Source organism: Rhinatrema bivittatum, chromosome 2 (assembly GCF_901001135.1).
Source record: "Rhinatrema bivittatum chromosome 2, aRhiBiv1.1, whole genome shotgun sequence".
NCBI lineage: Eukaryota > Metazoa > Chordata > Amphibia > Gymnophiona > Rhinatrematidae > Rhinatrema > Rhinatrema bivittatum.
Genome location: NC_042616.1, coordinates 53,463,822 through 53,488,315, shown reverse-complemented (window position 1 = coordinate 53,488,315; position 24,494 = coordinate 53,463,822). Strand labels below are relative to the sequence as shown.

General features: G+C 44.5%; 1 protein-coding gene across 6 annotated transcripts in view; it reads left to right on the top strand.

Moving 5' to 3' along the window:
* Positions 1 to 24,494, top strand: part of LOC115083952 (trichohyalin-like) — a 242,508-nt gene that overhangs the window by 169,631 nt on the left and 48,383 nt on the right. For all 6 annotated transcript variants that reach the window (XM_029588117.1, XM_029588118.1, XM_029588119.1 and 3 more), the window contains exons 4-5: positions 14,344 to 14,430; positions 20,508 to 20,725. In XM_029588117.1, the coding sequence (XP_029443977.1) occupies positions 14,344 to 14,430; positions 20,508 to 20,725 (305 nt within the window). The remainder of the gene's footprint in view (positions 1 to 14,343; positions 14,431 to 20,507; positions 20,726 to 24,494) is intronic.

The following is a 24,494-nucleotide window of genomic DNA, read 5'->3' as shown; positions in this document are numbered from 1 at the left end:
GGGCGGACGTTAGATTGTTGTCTCCCATCAACATTTGCCAAGATGTGACGTGGTCCTCCTTACACACTTTTTCCAGGTTTTATCATTTATTTATTTATTTATTTTTAATTTTTATATACCGGAATTCCTGTATGCAATACAAATCAATCCGGTTTACAAGTAACAAAAAGGTTGCCCTGGTCTGGGAGGTTAGACCGGGGTTTTTTACATAGAACATTGAACAATAACAATCAACCAATGAACATTAACATTAACATTATTACAAGGAACAATGAGAGTATCAATAATATTTAACAAATAATAAATAACCTTGTTCGTGTTTTGAATGGTATGTGTGTGTTCCCCTTTTTACAATGGACTTTAGTAGCGTATATCGACTGCAGTAAACGGTTAAATAATATGTCCTCTATTAAATGACTGTTAAATAGGCATTGCGACTAAGCAAGTACATGTAAGAAATTAAGTGTAAGAAATTAAGTGTCAAGCAAGTGTCAAGCAAGTACGTGTAAGAAATTACGTGTAAGAAATTAAGTGTCAAGCAATTCGTGACACCCTACAATGGTTGGATCTGAAAGTCAGGAGGAGGTGCTTATTTACACTCTGGGAATTGGAATGCTTGCCTGAAGAGCCAGGTTTTTAACCTTTTTTTGAATTCTGGTAGATTGGGTTCGAGTTGTAGGTCTGGTGGGAGCGCATTCCATTGGTGTGGTCCTGCAGTGGAGAGAGCTCTTTTTCTTAGTGTTGATTTGGCAGGAGCTGCGACTAATGTGCCTTTGTAGGCGTTTCTGATGGGTCTAGAAGATAAGTGTGGCCGAAGTTGAATTTGTAGAGATATAGGTGCGGCGTTATGGATTGCTTTGTGAATGATGGTTAAGGTTTTATATAGGATTCTCTGTTTAATGGGTAGCCAGTGGAGGTTGCTCAAGATGGGGGTAATATGGTTTCTTCTGTTAGTGTTAGTTAGGATTCTGGCTGCGGCATTTTGTACCATCTGTAGGGTTTGATGCTGTTAGAGGGGAGGCCAAGTAAGATTGAGTTGCAGTAATCAAGTTTCGAAAAAATAATGGATTGAAGAACGAGGCGAAAGTCATTGAAGTGAAGGAGTGGCTTTAGTTTCTTTAGGACCTGTAGTTTAAAGAAGCAATCCCTGGTGGTTGTGTTAATGAATTTTTTTAGGTTAAGTTGGTTGTCAAGCCATGCTCCTAGATTCCTGACGTCTGCAGAGAGCTCCATGTTTTGTGCCAGGCTGGGTACGTGGGTGTTTGGTTTGTGAGAAATCAGTAGCAACTCTGTTTTGCTGGAGTTTAGAATCAGGTTCAGGCTGGAGAGTAGATGTTTAATTGGTTGAAGACAATTCTCCCAGTAGTCGAAGGTTTTTTGAATTGATTCTGTGATGGGGATGATGATCTGGATGTCATCTGCATAGAGGTAATGAGTAAGCTTGAGTTGTGATAGGAGATGGCAGAGGGGGAGGAGGTAAATGTTGAACAGGGTGGGAGAGAGGGATGAACCTTGTGGTACACCTTGGTCTGATAGGATGGGGTCAGATTCCTTGTTGTTAATTCTGACCTTGTAAAACCTGTTTGATAGGAACGATTTGAACCAACTGAGAGCTGTGCCTTTGATTCCTATGTTTGATAATTGTTCTAGTAGTTGTGAGTGATTTACCGTGTCGAACGCTGATGATAGGTCTAACAGGACCAGTAAGAATGACTGTTTTTTCTCCAGGTTCAAAAGTAAATTATCAGTGAGAGAAAGCAAAAGGGACTCTGTGCTTAGTGATTTACGAAAACCGTATTGTGCAGGGGAAAGAATGTTGTGCTCCTCGAGATATTCGGAAAGTTGTTTATTTACGGCTTTTTCCATGAGTTTGGAGATCAGGGGCAGGTTTGCAATGGGTCTGAAGTTGGCTGGGTCCGTGGGTGATGCAGTTGGTTTTTTCAGTAGGGGTTTGAGGATTGCAAGTTTTAGTTGATTAGGAACTGTGCCCATGGCTAGAGAGGTATTGATGATTTCCGCAATAGGTTTTGCGACGGTGCTAGGGATGGCGGTGAGCAGATTAGTAGGGAGTGGGTCCGAGGGATGTGAAGATGGTTTAATTTTTTTAAGTAGATTTTCGATCTCCATGGCTGATGTGGGCTCGAATGTCTCTAGACTAGAATTCAGCGTGGGTAGGTATGTGCTGTGAGGTGTTGGAAGGGTTTGATGGGTTGTAAGTGAGCTAGTAAGGTTTGAGATTTTTGTCTTGAAGTAAGTGGCTAATTCGTTGGCTTTGCTGAGTGCTAGTTGGTCTGGAATGGAAGGTGGCGTTGGTTTGGTGAGGGATGAAATGTAAGAGAATAAAGCTTTAGAGTCGAAGATGAAGTTATGAATTCTTTTTGCATAGAAGTCCTTTTTTGTTTTGTGTATGGCGTTTCTGTAGGTGTTGAGGGTGGCTTTGTAGTCCAGTCTGGATGTGGGTGAGGGGTTGTTTCTCCAGTTTTGTTCTTTGTTTCGTAGTTTTTGTTTTAGGGCTTTGAGTTCCGGGGTGAACCACGGTTTTCTGTTGTCTCTTGCCGGTTGGATTGTTTTTGAGGAGGTTGGGCAGAGTTGGTCCGCTATTTTGTTCGTGAGTTTGATCCATGAAGAGGTGGCTGTGTTGGCGTCTGAGAGGTCTATTTGTTTGAGATCTTTAGAGCATTGTTCGGTGAGTAACTCCAGTGAGCATGGTTTCCTGAAATGAATGATGGTTTTGGAGATGTTTGTAGGTGGTGTGTTTTTCATTTTGAGGGTTGTGTCTATGATTTGGTGGTCTGACCAGAGGATTGGTGTGCAGGTGGGATTGGTATGGATGGACCAGCTCTCGTTGATAAATATGAGGTCTAATGTATGACCTGCTTTGTGAGTGGGCCCATTGATTATTTGTGAGAATCCAAGGTGACTGAGGGAGGTGAGGAAGGTTTCGCAGTTAGTGGATTGAGGGATGGAGTCCACGTGAATGTTGAAGTCTCCCAATATGATGGTTGGTTTGTCTGAATTTAAGTGTTTGGCTATCATCTCTATTAGAGGGGAGGGGTTAGCCTCTAGAGTTCCTGGTGTGGCGTAGATGAGGAATATTTGTAGATGTTGAGATTTGAATATGGAGCATTCTAGTTTTGAAGTGGAGTATGATAGTTGTAGGGTTATGCCCAATTGTTTTTTTGCAGCAAGTAGAATTCCTCCTCCTTTCTTTTTCGGTCTAGGTATTGAGAAAAGGTCGAAGGATTGTGTTGGAAGTTGGTTTATTAATGATATGTCAGTGGGTTTTAACCAGGTTTCTGTTATTGCACATATGTCAGGGTTGTTGTCAATAAGGTAATCATTGAGAAGGTGCATTTTTTTGGAAAGTGACTGTGCATTGAATAAGGTTAAAGTGAATAATGAGAGGCCTAGAAGTTGTGTAATGGGATATGTCATGATGTTGATGAGTCTTTGTTGTCTGGGTGTCTGAATGGGGTCTGGTGGAGAGTTATTTCTGGGTTTTCTTTTGAGTATGGGGATGGAGTAGCTGTGTATCATTGTATGTTGATTTGCTAGGGTTATGAATAGGGGTACGTCTGTAACTGGGTACGTACCCGGTCGCCGGATAACACTGGGTACGTTCAGAGTCTGCTAGGATGGATGCTGGAACTGCTGGAGTGGATGCTGGTACTGCTGGAGTGGATGCTGGAATTGCTGGAGTGGATGCTGTGAGGGCTGGATTGAATTCTGATTTGTTTTTGATGGACGCTGGGGGTTAGTAAAGGGTGCTGTATTGTGGCTGGAATGGATTAGTTGAGGTGATTGGCAGGGGTTGGTGCATGATGGCTTTGTCCGGTCCGGAAACTCCGTTTGTCCATAGCCGTTGGCTAGTTATAGAGTCATCTGTGGACAAGGATCGTGTATTCCTTGGGGCTGAGCCGAAGGGGCGAGACAAAGGGGCAGGCCCCTTTGTCGCGCTCCTTCGGCGCGTGACGCTCAGCGCGTGACGCCTAGCTTGGTGTGTTTTTTTAAAGCCGAGCGAGGGCTGCCTTGATCTGGATGTGCAGGCCCAGGAGGATGCAGCCTTTGCATGTGTGGTGTTGACTGGACCGTGGGTAGCCTCCAACCCTGTTAGCTTTGGTACATCCCATTGGTCCTGAGTCCATCTGCCTACCCGCTAGGAAATGGAGAAATTACTGATAACTTTGTTTTCCTTAGTGTAGACAGATGGACTCAGCTTCCCACCCTTGGCTGTCGCATGATTGGTTTAAAGGTCCTCCTGTGGGGCTATGTGTTCCATGGATTTGCTGGAAAGTGTTCATCCATTCCCTAAATTGGAGTACATAAATTCATTATCTGAGTTCAGTGTTTTCTGTTAGTTGAGTACAGTAATGGTTGACTGTTTTTAATTAAGTTTTTTGCTAGTCTGACCACAGTTGCTTTTGAAGAGAATACTGGCGGGCTGATGTCGTTGCAGGAGTACATATACTGTGACGTCAGCTTGCTCCATTTCCATCTGCTGGCAGAGGTACATAACCCACTGGTCCTGAGTCCATCTGTCTACACTAAGGAAAATGAATTATCAGGTAAGTAGTAATTTCTCCTTAGTGTTACTGTGAAATCCCTTATCTTTTTGCTTGCTTGTTGTAATATAGTTCTTAATGTTTACTGCTTCCAAGACAGCATGGGGATAACCCACACGGAGTGACAGTTACAACCATAAACAGCAGAGATAACAAAAGCATCAGTGGAAATTATAAGTCCCTTGAATATATGTAGTGTTAAGCGCAACCTACGCTTATATCCAGGGATACAAGAGCATTTAGATTTTTGTAGAAAGCATAATTTTGTATTGATCAGTATAAGTATTCTTGGGAGATGCTAATGCCATTTCTCTTACAAACTGTCCACCAGCATCTCATTGTATACAGGATGTGATCCTTCTTTTATAGATAACATACAGAAGGTTCTAAAGTTGCGTGACTGTCCAAAGAATCATTTACATAGGTTTCATGTCAACAGCATGATGTGATTATCCCTAAACTGCCCTGATTACTTCTCCCAGGTGGGGGCCCATTTACCATCACTCTCTAGATAGTCCTTTGTTCTGTTAGAATCTTGCTGGTCAGGGTAATTAACACATCTGTGGCTGTATTTATAGAACATCCTGAGAAAGAGTGCCTCTTATTGTGACAGTATCGCCTGAAGCTCCCTCCGTTGGCTTCTGCTTTGTGTGACCCTATGATTAGGCATCACCGTATGGAGCCAGCTTCAACTGCCTTGTCCAGATGTCCTGGGAATTCTGCAAGACATGCTCAGCAAGTCATTTTGAGGTCACATAGGCTAGCATGGGATCTTCTTGGTGTTTGGATAATTGCCAGGTTCTTGTGGCCTGGTTTGGCCTCTGTTGGAAACAGGATGCTGGGCTTGATGGACCCTTGGTCTGACCCAGCATGGCAATTTCTTATGTTCTTATGATTCTGGGTCGGTTACCTTTCTCCATGTTGGTTTTCTGTTCAGGCACACTCCTCAGTAGGGACCTTCATTTTCAGTCTAAACCACTTTTCACCCATAAATTCCTGGATTTTTTCCAAAGGTGAAAATTGGTTTAAACTGATTTTCACGCTAATTTTGTACAACTGTGAACTCAGGCTCTCTCTGATGCTTCTGTTACGTCCCTTTCCCAGAGTATAGGGCTGGAACTGAAGCATCGACTAGAGCCTGGCTTCACAGTCACCCAGCCAAGCTCAGTTCCCTGAACGTACCCGGATCAGTCCAGACAGTGGGTTGAGCCTCCTGACCAGCAGATGGTGACAGAGAAAAACTGAAAAGCGTATCCTATATCAGGACAGAGCCTACCCTGCATCCCTTCAGTATTTCTCTGTCTCCAGCAGATCCAGACAGTTAAACCTGCGGTTCCCTCTCTTTCTTTATTTTCTTCTCTCAGGGAGATTTTTCTCTTCATATCTTTTCAGGATCAAGCAAGTATTTCCTATCTCTTTGATGGTATATATATAAAAAAAAAAGGTTTATCCTTCTTGGCATAATTCAAACCTGATCCCTCAGGGAGACAGTTCTGTCTCCTCACTCTTCCAGGGTCCTAGGGGGGCCTTGCCCCTTGATTATTCAGCCTAGGATTCCTTCCCTGGTGACCTCTCGCCTGACTTGGGGTGAAACTGATGGTCCAGTCACTCCCCCTATCTGGCTGCTGTGACCCTTGAGATGTCTAATGCCTCAGGTCCTATGGCAGGGAAGACTTAATGCCTCTGCTGTTTTGAAAAAAAAAAAAAAACGCCAGGTCATTTTTCCACAGGCTTTGTTCTACTTTTGCCAGCCTATTCCACAGGCTTTGTTCTACTTTTGCCAGCCTATTGTAACAGGAGGGCTCACCACCAGATCCTGCTCCGCCACTCATTCCCTCCAGGCCTCAGGCTAAGGCCCCTAGGGCTCCAGCGGATCAGGGACCCAAGTCCTCAAGGGACGACTCGTGGCGGTTTGTGCCGGGGGTACCAGGTCCGCCAGTTTCTCTCGTTGCCCACCTCAACTCCCGGACCTGATGATATCCTACTTCCGACTCCAGCATGGGGATGACCCACGAGTCCGACATTGCGGACGGGATAGAAGGCAAGGTTTGTCTTTTCGCGGATGACACTAAGATCTGCAACTGAGTGGACACGCCGGAAGGAGTGGAGAGAATGAGACGGGATCTAAGGAAACTGGAACAGTGGTCGAAGATATGGCAGCTGAGATTCAATGCCAAGAAGTGCAAAGTCATGCATATGGGGAGTGGAAATCCGAATGAACTGTATTCGATGGGGGGGAAAGGCTGATGTGCACGGAGCAGGAGAGGGACCTTGGGGTGATAGTGTCTAATGATATGAAGTCTGCGAAACAATGCGACAAGGCGATAGCAAAAGCCAGAAGAATGCTGGGCTGCATAGAGAGAGGAATATCGAGTAAGAAAAGGGAAGTGATTATTCCCTTGTACAGGTCCTTGGTGAGGCCTCACCTGGAGTACTGTGTTCAGTTCTGGAGACCGTATCTACAAAAAGACAAAGACAAGATGGAAGCGGTACAGAGAAGGGCGACCAGGAAGGTGGAGGATCTTCATCGGATGACGTACGAGGAGAGATTGAAGAATCTAAATATGTACACCCTGGAGGAAAGGAGGAGCAGAGGCGATATGATACAGACTTTCAGATACTTGAAAGGTTTTAATGATCCAAAGACAACGACAAACCTTTTCCGTAGGAAAAAAATCAGCAGAACCAGGGGTCACGATTTGAAGCTCCAGGGAGGAAGATTCAGAACCAATGTCAGGAAGTATTTCTTCACGGAGAGGGTGGTGGATGCCTGGAATGCCCTTCCGGAGGATGTGGTGAAGACCAGAACTGTGAAGGACTTCAAAGGGGCGTGGGATAAACACTGTGGATCCATAAAGTCAAGAGGCCGCCAATGAAGAGTGGGTGACTCGCCAGAATGATGGCTACTGCCTGGAGACAATACCCTTATTCAATAAACGTACACATGCTTACTGTGACTCCAACATCGTTCTAGCTTCAACAGCAAGAGGAAATGTGGAATAAAGGATTTGCACTCACAAAGAGGGGAGTAGCTGGCTTGTTACGGCGGTTACTACCCCAAACCAAATAAGCCTGATACTTCAATTTCTATGCATATACAGCATAGTTCTCTGCTTCAACGGCAGGGGAGAAGAAAAACTGATACTACACACATCCAGCAGAGCTCTCTGCTTCAACGGCAGGGGAGAAGAAAAAAGGGTTCGCACTCACAAAGCGGGGAGTAGCTGGCTTGTTACGGCGGTTACTACCCCAAACCAAATGTGCCTGATACTTCACTTTCGATGCATATCCAGCATGGCTCTCTGCTTCAACGGCATGGGAGAAGAATAAACTGATACTTCAAGCATATCCAGCATAGCTCCCTGCTTCAACGGCAGGGGAGAAGAAAAACCAATAAGGGCTGTATAACATAGTCTGGGTAAAACAAATAAGCATGGGTGTAGCTTGCTTATTGCGGCGGTTACTACCCCTACTACCCCTAACTTATCAAGCTAGATATTTCACTTGGATGCAGCTCCATCACTGCTTTCTACATTAATGGTGGGGGTGGAAGGGAAATAGAACCAAGAGCTAAGAGAAACAGATAAGTATGAGAGAAAAAATGTGTGAAGCTTGCTGGGCAGACTGGATGGGCCGTTTGGTCTTCTTCTGCCGTCATTTCTATGTTTCTATGTTTTCTATGAGTGTTACCTCTCTCCCAGCGGGAGGAACAGAATCCACTCTCACCATTTGAGTCAGCCGAGCGGGACATTTATTCCCCTCCCCCCCCCGGAGGAAAGCCAGAGTGCCTTGACGTCCAGCAACGTAGGTCCTGGCCTAGCTGGGCTGAGGGCACCTCCGTGGACCTTCCCTTTTCATCCAAGGTTGATACAGTATTCCTGCGGGACTCGGAGGCTCCAGTGGCTGGCTCACGTGTGGGCAGGGCCATAAATTATCTTATCCCCTCCTAGAGGTGGCGGGATATGCACAACATCCCTATGGTGGACGCTTCCATATGCACGGTCGCAAATAGATCTACAATTCCGGTTGTAGGATCAACTGCTTGAAGGACCCTCAGGCCCGCAAGATGGAAGTCTATCTCAAGGGAATTGTGTTGGCGCTCGGGGTCCGGCCACTCGGTCTGTAGTGGTCTCATGCAGCGGGCATGCCTCAGCAGCCAGCTAGGCAGGGACGGAGCAGGCAAAGCGGCTGGACAGCAGGATTGCGTTCAGGCCTGGTGCTCTTATTCTCTCCTTAGGGTGCAGCCCAGAGCCATGGTCTCAGCAGTGTCGAACAACTTTCAGCCCTCTCAAGTCCTAGAATTCCTGTGGGCGCGCCTCGGCGCCCGCATGGGCAGAGTGTCACTCTCCAAGGCTTGAGGGCTCAGATTCATGGATCAAGTGCAATCTTTTCTATCCCTCTCAGTGCCTGCAGTCTGGGATTACCTTCAAGTCCTGGAGTCTATGGCTTTCATCTATCAGTTTGGGTCCTTGGGCCTCCAGAAGCTTGGCTGTCCCGCTGGAACCTGTCTTCGGAGGAGTTTTCGGACGCCGCTAGCACTCTCCTCCTCTCCCATTACCAGTATGCAGTGGTGGCTCTCGCTCGCTTGCCTTCTTAAGGGAATGCCCCTGAAGTGGATTATTTTTACGACGGAGGCCAGGATTTGAAGCGGTGTGTCAGCATCAATCGAGGCCGGGGCTATGGGCCCCACTCCAATCCCGGTGGCCCATCAATCGCCTGGAGGTTTGAGTGGTTCGTCTGGCACTCAAGTGCGAGTCCTCTCCGACAACGCTGCCACAGTAGCTTATATCAATCGCCAGTGCGGCACCAGGGGTCGTCTGGTGGCCTTGGAAGCCAACAAGCTCCTCTTCTTGGAAGCGCCCTCTGGATCGCTTGGCGGCCTCCCACTTTGCGGGGAAGGAGAATCTTACAGTCGACTTTCTCAGTCAACATCTAGATCCAGGGGAGTAGGATTTGTCCGGGGTGACGATGGATTACATTGTCCGTAGGTGGGGAATTCCCCACTTGGATCTTGACCACCTGGATCTGATGGCCACCCAGGGGAATTCAAAGGTTCCCAGGTTCTTCAGTCGCAGAAAAGGAGCACTGTTCGGCCTCGTGACGTCCTCCTCTACGTTCTTCTCTACGTTTTCCCACCCTGGTCTCTGGTGGGAGAGGTCCTTCGATGGTTAGAGTTTCACATGGGGCCAGTTTTTCTCGTAGCTCCAGACTGGCCGCGGAGTCCATAGTTCGCGGTTCTTGTAAACTTCGCTCCGGAGGACTCTATTCGCCTCAGTCGTCTGGCGGTCTTTCTGCACCAAGGTTCAGTATTTTTCGATCAGGCGGCTCGCCTTGTCTAGTGGCGTGGTTTTTCAGTGGAAGGGTTATCCAGAGGACATTTTATCCATGCTGTTACGAGCATGTACATCCTCTGCCTCTCTCACTTATCTCTGGGTATGGAGAGGTTTTGAGAATCTTTCTGCCGTGTCCAGAGTTGTTTTGCGATTATGTGTGCAGTGTCCGGAGTTCTGGCGCGCAAGACCCCAGTGTCCCTGGTTCTCTTTTTTTTCTGAATGATCTCTCGAAAGGTTTGTCTTTCCGTTTCTTGCGGGTGCAGTTTTCAGCTCGCGGTTCCCTCTTAGGGAGGGTCGATGGTTACGTTGTGGTGGTCCATCCAGATATTGTCTGCTTCCTCAAAGGTGCCAAACATTTGAACACGCCAGTCCAGATTTCTTGTCCGTCGTGGAGCCTTACTGTGAGGCTTCGAGTGTTTTGCAAGGCGCTTTCGAGGTTCTCCAGCAGACTATTCTTAAAGTTCTGACTCCCAAGTCGATATTCCTTGTCTCTATTTGCTCGGCCCGAAAAACGCCCGAGCTATTAGCTTGTCCCGTAGGGAGCTTTTTCTGCGTTTCTCTGGTTCATGTGTTTTTCCCTCAATACAATACTGTCCTTCTTACCGAAGGTTGTGTCCTCATTCCATGGGAATCACTCTGTGGAGCTTCTGGGTTTTTTTCTCCAGAGAACATTGCCAGTACGCCGGGTGGAGGATTCCGGAGACTGGATGTACCCGGGGGTCTACTGTAATGGTATTGATCCTCATCTATTGCTAGATGGCTAAAGGAGGCGATTGCATCACCGTATTTTGGTCGGAGTCGGTCAGTTCCGTAGGGCTTGAAGGCCTATTCTTTGCGTTTGTGGCCTACCTCTTGGGCGGTGTGTCTGTTCATCACAGGAAATATGAGGAGCAACTACCTGGAAGTCTGTGCATGCCCTTTTTCGCCGTTATTGTCTAGATGTCCAGGCGCCAGTGTTTGGTTCCTTCAGCGGTCATGTCCTTCAAGTGGGATTTTCTCGGTCCCACCCTATTTAGGGAAGCTTTGGTACATCCCACTGTCTGGACTGATCCGGGTACGTACAGGGAAAGGAAAATTGGTTCTTACCTGCTAATTTTCGTTCCTGTTGTACCATGGATCAGGCCAGACTCCCACCCTGGCTGCCTTTATCTCTGATTTATCTGCTCGAAGTTTCTTCATTCACAGCATTTTGCATATTGTTGCTTCTTCTCAGAAATTTCAGACACAGGAAGTATCTATTCGATAGATATATATGTAAGAGCGGTTTTTTACAAGGTTTTGAATTGTTTAATTTGCATACTGTTGCAGGGACCGAACATATCTATTCGATATAATGGTTCAAATTTCCAGTTAATTGTGACTTGCTTGATCTTACTCCTGTTATCTTGTATTTCTCTGCTTTGATAAGGTTTATACTGAAGGGATGCAGGGTAGGCTCTGTCCTGACATAGGATACCCTTTTCAGTTTTTCTCTGTCTCCATCTGCTGGTCAGGAGGCTCAACCCACTGTCTGGACTGATCCGTGGTACTACAGAAATGAAAATTAGCAGGTAAAAACCAATTTTCCTATGCGCAGGTTCCCCTCACCAGAAGACGTTTCTGGCAGGATCCCTGCCTCACTGGCTCAGCACAGACTCGGAGGTGCCAGTGTAGGGCCGCCCTGCAGAGGGCGGGAACATGAGCACGCTGCCAAAAGTGGAGGGAGGAGGAGCCTGGAGTCACGACAGCCAGTGAGAATGAATACTGTTTATGGAGAGAGAGAGAGGATTCTGTGAGGGGGGGAGAGGGGTTTTTGACAGGATTCTTGAGATTTTTGGAAAGAAGGGAGGCAATGAAAGAGCAGAAAGAGAGTGGGAGAAAAAGTGGAAGTGCCAGGGAAAGGATCAGGATCACCTGAAGAGTCATTTGCGGGGAGGTTATATAGGCGGGTAGGGAGGGAATGGAACAATGGGAGGTTTCTGTCCACCAGAATAAATTCCGATATTCTCCTGGAAAAGAGATGAACATTTTTTTTTCATACAATTTTCTCCTGGTTTTGTTCTTGTCAAAATAAACGCTGATAAATTCCCAGGGGGAAAAAGAAAACCTGAAAATGAAGTTCTCTAAATTTATAGTTCTGTCTAGTAGGCCTCTTTTTCTTCTTAGAAACCACAAAGACACATATTCTTCACAGAATAGTTAGTGTGCCTTTTATTGTTTTAGCAGCTTGCCAGTAAGCTCAAATACCACAGGGAGTTGAAATTAGAAAGCACAGAAAGAGGGTTCGAAAAACAAAACTGAAATATTTTCTGTTTTACAAATTGTCAGAGTGGGATCACAGATTTACATATCATCTGCTCATTATTCTAAGTATCCATACAAGCTAGCACAGTGGTTCTCAACTTTTTTTCTTCATGACGCACCTGACAGATGAATCTCATGTGTATGACACATTGCACACTGAAAAAAAAAATTTCCTAGATATTTTATTGTTGAAAATGATGCAGGAGAAAGATAAAAATATTCTTTAATTTCAACAACTGCTTATAAAATATCATTATTTAAATGTTATTTTTTTCACAGAAATTTTAATCTTTGCTTATTGCATCAGTGAAAAATCTGGGACTGATATGCATATGCAGCACACAGTTTTTCAATACAGACAAATTCTCATGCATTTCACTGTCTTCCTCAGAAAGTTCTAATTCTGATATCCCCCTCAGTAATAGTATGTCAGAATCCCTTCCCTGCCAGCCACTTTGTGAAATAACATGAAAACCCACTATAAAGACATTTAGAAATTATATAGCATACCAGCCATACCATAAGAGCACTAACACCCAGGACTTGAACAGCAATAACCTTACCTATGAAAAAGCAAGACTGCAGATATAGAACACAGTACACTTACTATTTTCAAGACAACGCAAGCCAGACTGCTCTGGATTCCTACACAGAATCTACATCCTAGTTAGCAGAATCCCTCACCTCTGTCAAACATGCAGAGTGCAGACTGACCCTTATCTAATACAGAATAAAAGACCATAAATTATAAACGAGCATACAGAGAAGAACTGAAACTCCAAGCAGTGAGAGGGGGAGGTGCGGCGGGATGCTGGGGCAGGATACAACATGCCTGCAACATTTCTGGCTTAGACTGGTGGTGGCAGTGATTGCCAGGGTTGAGGGAAAAGCAGCAACAGGGAGCAGCGATGAGGAATTTTAAGTACCAGGCTCCTTACTCTGCACTCTCCTCAAGCAGCAAGCACCTGTGGCTGCTACAGAAGGCATAGGCTTGCTATGTCAAATTTTTGGTGACACACTGGTATGTCCCAACACGCTGGTTGAGAACCACTGAGCTAGCATATTGGCTACACCTATATCCAGTAACATCACTACATTGATCTCATATTGATTGGAAATTGGTGCAATCATCTCCGAATTACCTAGTCTACAGTATCAACCAGCCATTGAAGCTCACAGATATCGAAACCTTGAAGATGTAACAAGTCTACCGATAGCTTAAGACAGAGATTTTTTTCATTAATACTTCTGCACATCTGCCTGTACTCCCAGTTTCTTTCTCATGACTTCGTAATAATGAGCCAGGTCAGTTTTGCATGTTTTTATGATTACCAGTTGACTCGCTTCCCTCTGCTTCTGACTCTCGTTTTTGAAGGTCACATAGTGGCGCTGCCCACAAAAGGTGGAGTATGCTGCATGCTGGGAAAAGGGAACACCAAGAACTACAGATTCCAGCCCTTGCCCATCAGTAGGCGAAGCCCCAGTTTCTGGATAGTTTGGAGCCTTAAGTTGCATTTCTTTACATTCAAGTTTCAGAAAGGCTTAGGGAAAATCTCTTTTTTTTTTTAAACAATAGACTCACTAATCCTGGTGGCTAAACAGATTATGGCAAAGCTTGATAATAAGACATAGAAGAGGGCCTGGGTGATGACTTAAAATATTGGTCTCTTAAGAAGCAGCGTTGAAGATGGCAAGGCCTGAAATAGACGACTCGTGGAGGTGATGGCGGCCATCTGTGTGACAAATTTGGGCATACTTGGGATCGAATCTGAGGACAGGGTGGGACATAGGCTGAGAGGTCAAAGGGAGAAAGGGATGTTGCTGTTGGGTTTCATATGAGCATTTATGTGCGCATGTACCCAGACTGGATGAATCTCAACAAGATGGGCCATTTTAGTCCTTATCTGCTGTCATTTACTGTCAGGCAATCAGAAGAAGGTTTATTCATTTTATTTACAATGTTATATTCCGTATCTTCCATGCTATAAGTGTTAAGTGCGGTCTCAATAGACTGCTGATCTTTGTGGGTTTTTTCCAACCATATCAACTATGTAATTCAAACATTGGATGTACAGAGTTTTGAAATATCAAAAATTGTTTCAGATTCTCTCTGAGTTACCAGGGTCTTCTTTCTTAACCATGAAATAATTGTTTTATTTATACAGGACATAATGGAGAAGCTGAGCAGCAGCCCGTGGCAGGCCTTTCAGAGACACCACTATCACTGCTGCATAGACCAGCATCTTCCACTGGTATGCATTAATCAGTCGTCGGGGATAAGAAAATGGGCATTCTGCATGGTGCCGGTCATCGCCTGAGCTCTAGCACGGGGGTGAGGGGTCTGTAAGATGAGTGTAGTGAGGATGGAGATGGAAAACTTTGTTCTATGCATTCTTCTGCCATGTAATTTGGTGCTATAAGCAGTAGGCCTCACTGTACCGTCTCACCTAACCACAAAATCAGCACCAACTTCATTTGAGATCCTGGTTGACAAGTACTTGCATCATTTAAAAAAAAAAAAAAAAAAAGTCTAGTTTATTATTCAGACCAAGGATTTCATAGGCAATAATTATCCCCTCTAAGTTTAGGTGTGGTCTGATCAGAGCAGTGTTGGGCCACACTATTAAACTTGTGTGAGTGTGTAAAGGAAGCTTGTACTGCTGCTGCCCATGCTATACCTGGAAACATAGAAATGTGAAGGCAGAAAAAGGCAATCTGGCCTATCTAATCTGCCTATCCACACCAACTAATTCAGCTTTACAATCCCTACCGTTCCCTCAGAGATCCCCTTTGTATATCCCATGCTTTCTTGAATTCAGATACTGTCCTTGTCTTTACCACCTCCACAGGGAAACTGTTTCATACACCCACTAACCTCTGTGTAAAGAAATATTACTCCTGAGTCTACCTTCATCCCATGACCCCTCATCCTAGATCCTCTTTTCAGTTGAAATGAGTCAACCGTCGTTTTTTCCCAGTGATTTTCTCCCATTTTTGTTTGCTATAATAAATATTGATAAATTTTCAGGAGAAATAAAATAACTGAAAACGAAGGACCCTGAATACATGGTACAACTTTCCAGCAGTCCTCTTACATCTGTGGAGAGACCCTATTTTTTCAAGATGTAGAATGCTGTACCATCTGAACCTCCCATCCTTCTGTCTGACAGCTTGGTTGTTAAATGCTCAATAATCGCTGCTCTCTCTTTCTTAGAGGCATTGAAGACATAGTTTTAGCTAGGAAACCCTCAACTAGGAAAAACTATGCCTTCAAATGGAAAAGATATTCCACTTGATGTCATCAGAACATTTTGAACCCATTCTTTTGCGAGCCCAGACATCTGCTAACATATTTGCTCTTCCTTTCTGATTCAGGCCTTGCTACATTCTCTGCAAGAGTATATGTCCATGCATCAAAATATCAGGCTTATTGAATAAGGGTAGTAACCGCTGCACCAGCAAGTTACCCCCGTGCATTTGTTTCTTCATTTCCATTCTCTAGCCTTTAGGGATCCACAGTGTTTATCCTATGCCCCTTCGAATTCTTTCACTGTTTTCGTCTTCAGTACCTCATCCATAGGGCATTTCAGGCATCCACCACCTTCACCTTGAAGAAATAGTTCCTGATGTTGGTTCTGCGTTGTCCTCCCTGGAGTTTCATTTCGTGACCCCAAGTTCTACTGATTTCTTTCGAATGGAAAAGGTTTTTCGAATGTGCATCATTAAAACCTTTCAGGTATTTGAAGGTCTGTATCATATCTCTCCTGCACCTCCTCTCTTCCAGGGTATACATATTCAGATCCTTCAGCCTCTTCTCATAGGTCTTCTCATACAGACCTCACACCATTTTGGTCACTCTTGTGTAGACCGCCTCCATCTTGTCTTTTTCCCGTTTGAGATATGGACTCCAGAACTGAACACAGTACTCCAAGTGAGGCATCACCAAGGACCTGTACATGGGCATTATCACCTCCTTTTTCTTTCTGGTTATTCCTCTCTCTATGCAGCCCAGCATTCTTCTGGCTTTAGCTATTGCCTTGTCACATTGCTTCGCCATCTTCAGATCTCCAGACATTATTACCTCAAGATCCCTCTCTTGGTCCATGCACATCAATTTTTCATCTCCCATCACATACAGCTCTTTTGGATTACTGCACCCCAGATGCATGACTTGGCACTTCTTGGCATTGAATCACAACTGACAGATCTTTGACCACTCTTCCAGCTTTCTTAAATCCCTTTTCATTCTCTCTACTCCTTCGGGTGTGTCCACTCTATTGCTGATCTTAGTATCACCCACAAATAGACAAATTTTACCTTCTAACCCTTCCACAATGTCACTCATAAAGTTATTAAACAGAATTGGTCCCAAAACTGAACCCTGTGGCACTCCACTTAACACTATTCTCTCTTCAGAGTAGGTTCCATTTACCATTAAACTCTGTCTCCTATCAGACAATCAGTTTGTAATCCGCTCCAACACCTTGGCACTCACTCCCAAGCTTCTCATTTTATTCACAGGCCTTATATGTGGGACCGTATCAGAAGCTTTGATGAAATTCATTAGATCACATTGAGTGCTCTTCCTCAATCCATTTTTCTAGTTACCCAATCCAAAAAAAGTCAATCAGATTTGTCTGACAAGACCTTCTTCTGGTGAATCCATGCTGCCTCAGGTCCAGCAACCCACCAGATTGTAGGTAGTTCACTGTCCTTTCCTTCAGCAGAGTCTCCATTAATTTTTCCATTACTGAGGTGAGGCTAACCGGCCTGTAGTTTCCAGCCTCCTCTCTGCTACCACTCTTATGAAGAGGGATCACCACTGCTCTTCTCCAATCCCATGAGACCACTCCAGTTTTTCCAGGGATCTATTGAACAGGTCTTTCAACAGATCCGCCAGCACATCTCTGATCTCTCTCAGTATCCTGGGGTGTATCTCATCCGGCCCCATGGTCTTGTCCACTTTGTTTGCCTAGCTCCTCCCATATATTTTCTTCTGTAAACAGAGTTTCATCTAGTCTGTCCCCATCTACGGTCTTGTTAACCAGCAACGGTCCTTCTCCAGGGTCTTCTTTAGTGAATACCGAACTGAAGTATTTGTTTAATATTTCTGCCATTTCTACACATTGCTCTTTGTCACCTCTCAGTTTCACTATACCACTTCTGACCTACCTTCTTTCACTGATACATCTGAAAAATATTTTGTCTCCTTGCTTTACCTCTTTGGCCATCCTTTCTTCCACTTGATCTTTAGCTTTCCTTATTTCTTTCTTCATCTCCCTTAGTTTAGCATATATATTCTTTCTTGTGTTCCTTTTTTTGGGATCCTTTTATACTTCTTGAATGCTATTCTTTTCTGCCTTTATTTTTTCAGCCACCTCCTTAGAGAACCAGATCGGTTTCTTTTTCCTCTTACTCTTGTTTCCTTTTCTTGTAATACTTCCTTTTAACTTGGCCCATTGTTGTTCTACCTCACCCATTTCTCCCAGTTTACCAGTTCTTCCTCCAGTTACGCCCCCATTTTGACATAGTCTGCATTTCTGAAATTCAAAACTCGGGTCTTCATGCGACTTCTCTATGTCGTATTCACAAAATCAGACCATACCATCTGATGATCACTGGTGCTCAGGTGAGTCTATACTTAAACATTAGAGACATTATCACCGTAAGTGAGCACCAGATCGAGTATTACACCCTCTCTCATGGGTTCCATTGCCATTTGTTTGAACAGGGCCTCTTGAAGGGCATCCATTATCTCTCTACTTCTCGTAGATTCTGCAGAAGAGATACTCCAATCCGCATCCGGCAGATTAAAATCTCCAACGAGCAACACTTTGGCCCTTCTTTCCCACCTTTTGAATGTCTTCAATATGTTCTCTGTCCAGTTCTTCTGTTTGAGTCGGTGGGCTGTAGATCACACCAGTATAAATGGAGGCACCATCTTCTTTTTTTAGAATGGTTCACAATGCATCTTCTCTAATCCACGTCCCTTGCAATTCAATTGCTTGTATATTGTTTTTGACATAAAGTGCTAGTCCTCCCCCCTTTCTGTCCTCTCTGTCTTTTCTTAGCAAGTTATAGCCTAGAATGGCAGTATCCCAGTCATGAGAATCAGTGAACCAGGTCTCCGTAACATCTGCAATGTCCAAGTCTGCCTCCACTATTAGGGCCTGCAGGGCTGGGATTTTGTTGGTCAGACTATCGAGCATTTGTAGTCATAGCTTTCCAGCTGCTCTTCATATTCATCTTTTCTGCGTTTTTGAACTGACTGATTTTGTTAAGTTACTCTTCCCGCTTCCTGTTTTGCTTGGGGGTGACATGCCAAATTCATTGGCCACCTCCTGTCACCCCCGCTCCCTAGTTTAAATGCCTGATAATATATGATCTGAGTTTTTCACTTAGCATCCTTTTTTTCTGCCATTGACAAATGTAGGCCATCCTTACCATATAATCTTGTATTGTTCCATATATGACCCCAGCCTCCAAGGTATCTAAATCCACAGTCTTTACACCTGGTTTTGAGCCAGGCATTGAAATTCTCTATATGGTATAACCTTTACTTTCCATGAACAGGTAATACTTCTCAAAAGGCAATAGTCTTTGCCACGTGTCTAATCTTTTTCCCTAGATTTTGGAAATCTTTCTATACTTTATGGCACAGTTTCTAGCAAGGTCAGATGATAACATTGATATCAGAGTTCTTATTTTCTTCTATAATTGCGTTGTCCACCTGGTTTGCATTTCTGTTAGTTGAGGATCCTGGATGACATTTAACTGTTGTGTCCCCTTCAAAATGAGTTCCCAAATTTGTTCCTCTGATGATTGAATCTCCCAGCAGAAGCAGCTTTCTTTTATGATATTTGATCATGTTGAAGGGTTTCTGGGTGCATTGGGTGGCTACTTCCCTTTCAGACATTATTTCATATTCTGTTACTTGGACTTCTTCATTTTCCAGTGCAGAAAATGCTGTGTGTAAGGGTTGCAGTGGGGAGAATGCGTGTCTCTTCATCACAGGCCTTTTTCTTCCAGAGCCCACTGTAATCCAATTATTCCTGGGATTCTGCAACCTAGATGTCAGATTTCTCTATGGGAGTGAGGATAGATACTCAGGATGCTTCAAAGTTGGGGAAACTGGGTGTCTCGGAGTCAACAGGTCTTGTTCTACCAGAGCCCACTGTAAACCATTTATACCTGGGTTTCCAAATAGTCTGTGAGAGTTGGGAGAGATATTCTGGATGCTGCAAGGAAGGGGGAGGTTATTTGAATCTTGTATAATATCTCTTTCAGGTTCATTAGCTCCTTAATCATGGCAGACAGCCGAAGGCAAATTAGACAACTCTTAATTCTCCAAATGACAGGCCTTGGGATACAAGCACCACAATTGTTGCACTGAATAAAGGACATTTTGCTAATAGTGACTAATAAACTAATTGAGAGATTAGTACTTAAGGCCTATATTAATCAATTATCCTAGGTCCTTAGAAGAAATATTTAAGAAGAATACATTCTAGGGGTGGGAGGGACAAATCAGCAGAAATAAAGTAAACTATATTGGGAAAATACACAATAAAGTTATATTAAATTAGACTGTTAGACTTAGCCAAAGCAGGAATCCAGGAAGCAGTGCTGGAAGCAGGTGAGCTACAGTTGCGGCATTCCTAGGTGACGTTTAATCCCCCCAGGCTGTGAACGATGAAATGCTGAGACCTGACAGGTCGCATGGTGACACTAATCTCTTGCTGCCAGTTCCTTAACTTGCATTGTTTTACTATGTGTTCCCAGTACACTAGTTTTCCTATTGCATTTCATCTCTTCTTGTCTCCTGTGCGTGTTGCTAAATTCAGTAAACCATGCAAGCAGTTTTAGGGGAAGTTTGCTCGTAAAATCAGTTTCAACTTGGGTCAGCCCAATGCGGAGGGACCTGGGTGAGTTTCCAGGCTTGGGTCCTATGCCTCCTGGATCAGCTGGGGCTGGGCATGCTGTGGAGGCAGCATTTGTGGCCCCTGAGGGGAGAGAGCATCAGTCATTGCACAATGGCGATATCTAATAGTTGGACCTAGGGCCCACGTTTTGGAGGATGCCATGGTTTGCGGCCCCCGACCGACAACTGTCAGTGTGATGGCTCGGCAGATTTGGAGAGGGATATTGGGGGAGTGGTATATAAAATAGGAGAAACCCCCATCAGCTCCTCTAGGTGATTGTGAATGAAGGGGCTACCGGTGCCATGGCCCAACAAATGCTGGTTTCCATTAAATTGGAAGCCCAAAGGAGCAGGAGTAACTTGCCAAGCCAAAATTTTTCATTTTAGTTTGTACTTTTGTCTCAATAGAGAGGAAAGTGAATCATCCGAGGACCCTCATCGTGGACCGCGTGACAGAGCTCGATGGGAGGACGATCCGCTCTCAGCTGTGCGACTGCTCTGCCATTGTTACCGGCCTGTGCCTTGCACCACGCACCAAGGATCAGATGCGGCTGAAGGATGCCAGCACAGTGGAGAAGCTCCTCTCCCTGCCTGCTCAGCCACTTTGGAACCGCCGGCTGCTCAAGGTAGACACATGTCTGACATTGTTCTATTCTTTTGCATTTCTGTGTTATTGCATGGTTTGAAATCTTGATATATTTGTCCTAGCTTGATAGTTTCCCAGAATACTGAGGGAGCTCAGAGATGTGCTGGCGGGTCCGCTGTGTGACCTGTTCAATAGATCCCTAGAAACAGGAGTGGTGCCGAATGATTGGAGGAGAGCGGTGGTGGTCCCGCTTCACAAGAGTGGGAACAGAGAGGAGGCTGGTAACTACAGACTGGTTAGCCTCACTTCAGTGGTGGGAAAAGTAATGGAGTCACTGTTAAAAGAGAGAATAGTGAACTATCTACAGTCGGGAGAATTGCTGGACCAGAGGCAGCATGGATTCACCATTGGAAGATCCTGTCAGACAAATCTGATTGACTTTTTTGACTGGGTAACCAAGGAATTGGATCAAGGAAGAGCACTCGATGTCATCTACTTGGATTTCAGCAAAGCTTTTGACACTGTCCCGCACAGGAGACTGGTGAATAAAATGAGAAGCTTAGGAGTGAGTGCCGAGGTGGTGGCCTGGATTGCAAACTGGTTGACGGACAGAAGACAATGTGTGATGGTAAATGGAACTCTCTCTGAAGAGAGAGCGGTTTTAAGCGGTGTACCGCAGGCATCGGTGTTGGGACCAGTCCTTTTCAATATCTTTGTGAGCGACATTGCGGAAGGGATAGAAGGTAAGGTATGTCTTTTTGCGGATGACACTAAGATCTGCAACAGAGTGGACACGCCGGAAGGAGTGGAGAGAATGAGACGGGATTTAAGGAAGATGGAAGAGTGGTCGAAGATATGGCAGCTGACATTCAATGCCAAGAAGTGCAGAGTCATGCATATGGGGAGTGGAAATCCGAATGAACTGTATTCGATGGGGGGAGAAAGGCTGATGTGCACGGAGCAGGAGAGAGACCTTGGGGTGATGGTGTGTAATGATCTGAAGTCGGCGAAACAATGTGACAAGGCGATAGCTAAAGCCAGAAGAATGCTGGGCTGCATAGAGAGAGGAATATCGAGTAAGAAAAGGGAAGTGATTATCCCCTTGTACAGGTCCTTGGTGAGACCTCACCTGGAGTATTGTGTTCAGTTTGGAGAGCGTATCTCCGAAGAGACAGAGACAAGATGGAGGCGGGTCCAGAGAAGGGCGACCAAAAAGGTGGAAGGTCTTCATCAAATGACTTATGAGGAGAGATTGACGAATCTAAATATGTACACCCTGGAGGAAAGGAAGAGCAGAGGTGATATGATACAGACTTTCAGATACTTGAAAGGTTTTAATGATCCAAAGACAACGACAAACCTTTTCCGTAGGAAAAAAATCAGCAGAACCAGGGTCACGATTTGAAGCTCCAGGGAGGAAGATTCAGAACCAATGTCAGGAAGTATTTCTTCACGGAGAGGGTGGTGGATGCCTGGAATGCCCTTCCGAAGGAAGTGGTGAAGGCCAGAACTGTGAAGGACTTCAAACGGGCATGGGATAAACACTGTGGATCCATAAAATCAAGAGGCCGTCAATAAAGAGTGGGTGGCTCGCCAGAATGACGGCTACTGCCTGGAGATAATACCCTTATTCAATAAACATACACATGGTTACTGTGACTCCAACATCGCTCTAAGCTACAACAGCAAGAGGAAATGTGGAAAAAAGGATTCGCACTCACAAAGCGGGGAGTAGCTGGCTTGTTACGGCGGTTACTACCCCAAACCAAATAAGCCTGATACTTCACTTTCAATGCATATCCAGCATAGCTCTCTGCTTCAACGGCAGGGGAGAAGAAAAACTGATACTTCACGCATATCCAGCATAGCTCCCTGCTTCAACGGCAGGGGAGAAGAAAAACTGATACTTCACGCATATCCAGCATAGCTCTCTGCTTCAGCGGCAGTTGAGAAGAAAAACTGATACTTCACGCATATCCAGCATAGCGCTCTGCTTCAACGGCAGGGGAGAAGAAAAACTGATACTTCATGCATATCCAGCATAGCTTCCTGCTTCAACGGCAGGGGAGAAGAAAAAAGGATTCGCACTCACAAAGCGGGGAGTAGCTGGCTTGTTATGGCGGTTACTACCCCAAACCAAATAAGCCTGATACTTCACTTTCAATGCATATCCAGCATAGCTCTCTGCTTCAACGGCAGGGGAGAAGAAAAACTGATACTACACGCATATCCAGCATAGCTCCCTGCTTCAACAGCAGGGGAGAAGAAAAACAACCAATAAGGGCTGAATAACATAGTCTGGGTAAAACAAATAAGCATGGGTGTAGCTTGCTTATTGCGGCGGTTACTTCCCCTACTACCCCTAACTAATCAAGCTTGATATTTCACTTGGATGCAGCTCCATCACTGCTCTCTACATTAATGGTGGGGGTGGAAGGGAAATAGAACCAAAGAGCTAAGAGAAACAGATAAGTATGAGAAAAAAGTGTGTGAAACTTGCTGGGCAGACTGGATGGGCCGTTTGGTCTTCTTCTGCCGTCATTTCTATGTTTCTATATGTTTCTAAGTTACTGTGTTTGTTAATTTAAAAATGGGGCTGATATCTACAAAAGTTGTTTGCTCCCTCCCACCCTATCCCACCCCCACCCAGTCCTACGGTGTTGTCTTCTTAAATAGTTCTTCCAAGGATTAAGGATAAGTGAATAGTAGATCTACCAATTGTGCTCATAAGTTTTCTTATCCCTGGCAGAATTTGTAAGATGTGTATCATTTTAAGAAAACATGAGTGATCAGACAAAACACATCTGTTATTTTTAATGTGTTTCAAATTAAACTATTTTATGCATCACAGAATAGCACAATCACTCAACAAAGCATAGCAATAAAGGAAATAATAAAATTATCCTGTTCAAAAGTTTGCATACCCTTGAATGTTTAGGCTGATAACTTGAGTGTATGTTGACACACACAGGTTGAGATGACAATGAAGGGTAGGTATCCACATCTGTGCCTTGTTTGATTGTAATTATTGTCTGTGTATAAATAGTCAATTAGTTTCTTAGCACTCGAGACTTTGATGATTACTGAAGCATGGGAAAAGCAAAAGAACTGTCAAAGGATTTGTGAGCAGAAGTTGTTCAACTTTATAAATCAGGAAAAGAATATAAAAAGATATCCAAAGATTGAAAATGCCAATCAGTACTGTTCAAACTCTGATCAAGAAGTGGAAAATTATGAGTTTGGTTAATACCAAGCCAGACCAAGAAAGATTTCAGACACAACTGCCAGGAACATTTGTTGGGATACAAAGAAAAACTCGCAAGCAACTTCTGCTAATATACAAGCTTCTCTGAAACAAAGTAGTGTTGTTGTTTCAGCATGCATAGTAAGGCGATACTTCAACAAAAATGGGCTGCATGGTAAAGTTGTCAGAAAAAAGACATTGCTGCACCAACACCATAGAACAGCCCGCTTAAGTATGCCAAACAAATACCACCTAGAGAATCCTCAAAACGTATGGAACAAAATAATTTAGAGTGATGAGACCAAAATTGAACTTAATGGTCACAACCATAAACGCTATGTTTGGATAGGAGTTAACACCATCCCTACCAAGAAGCATGGAGGTGGATCTCTGCTGTTTTGGGGATGTGTGAGCTATAGCAGCACAGGGAATTTAGTTAAAATTGATGGCAGGATGAATGCAGCATCTTATCAAAAATATCGGAGGAGAGTTTGCATTCATCAGGCAGAAAGCTGCACATGGGGTACACTTGGACTTTCCAACATGACAATGATCTGAAACATAA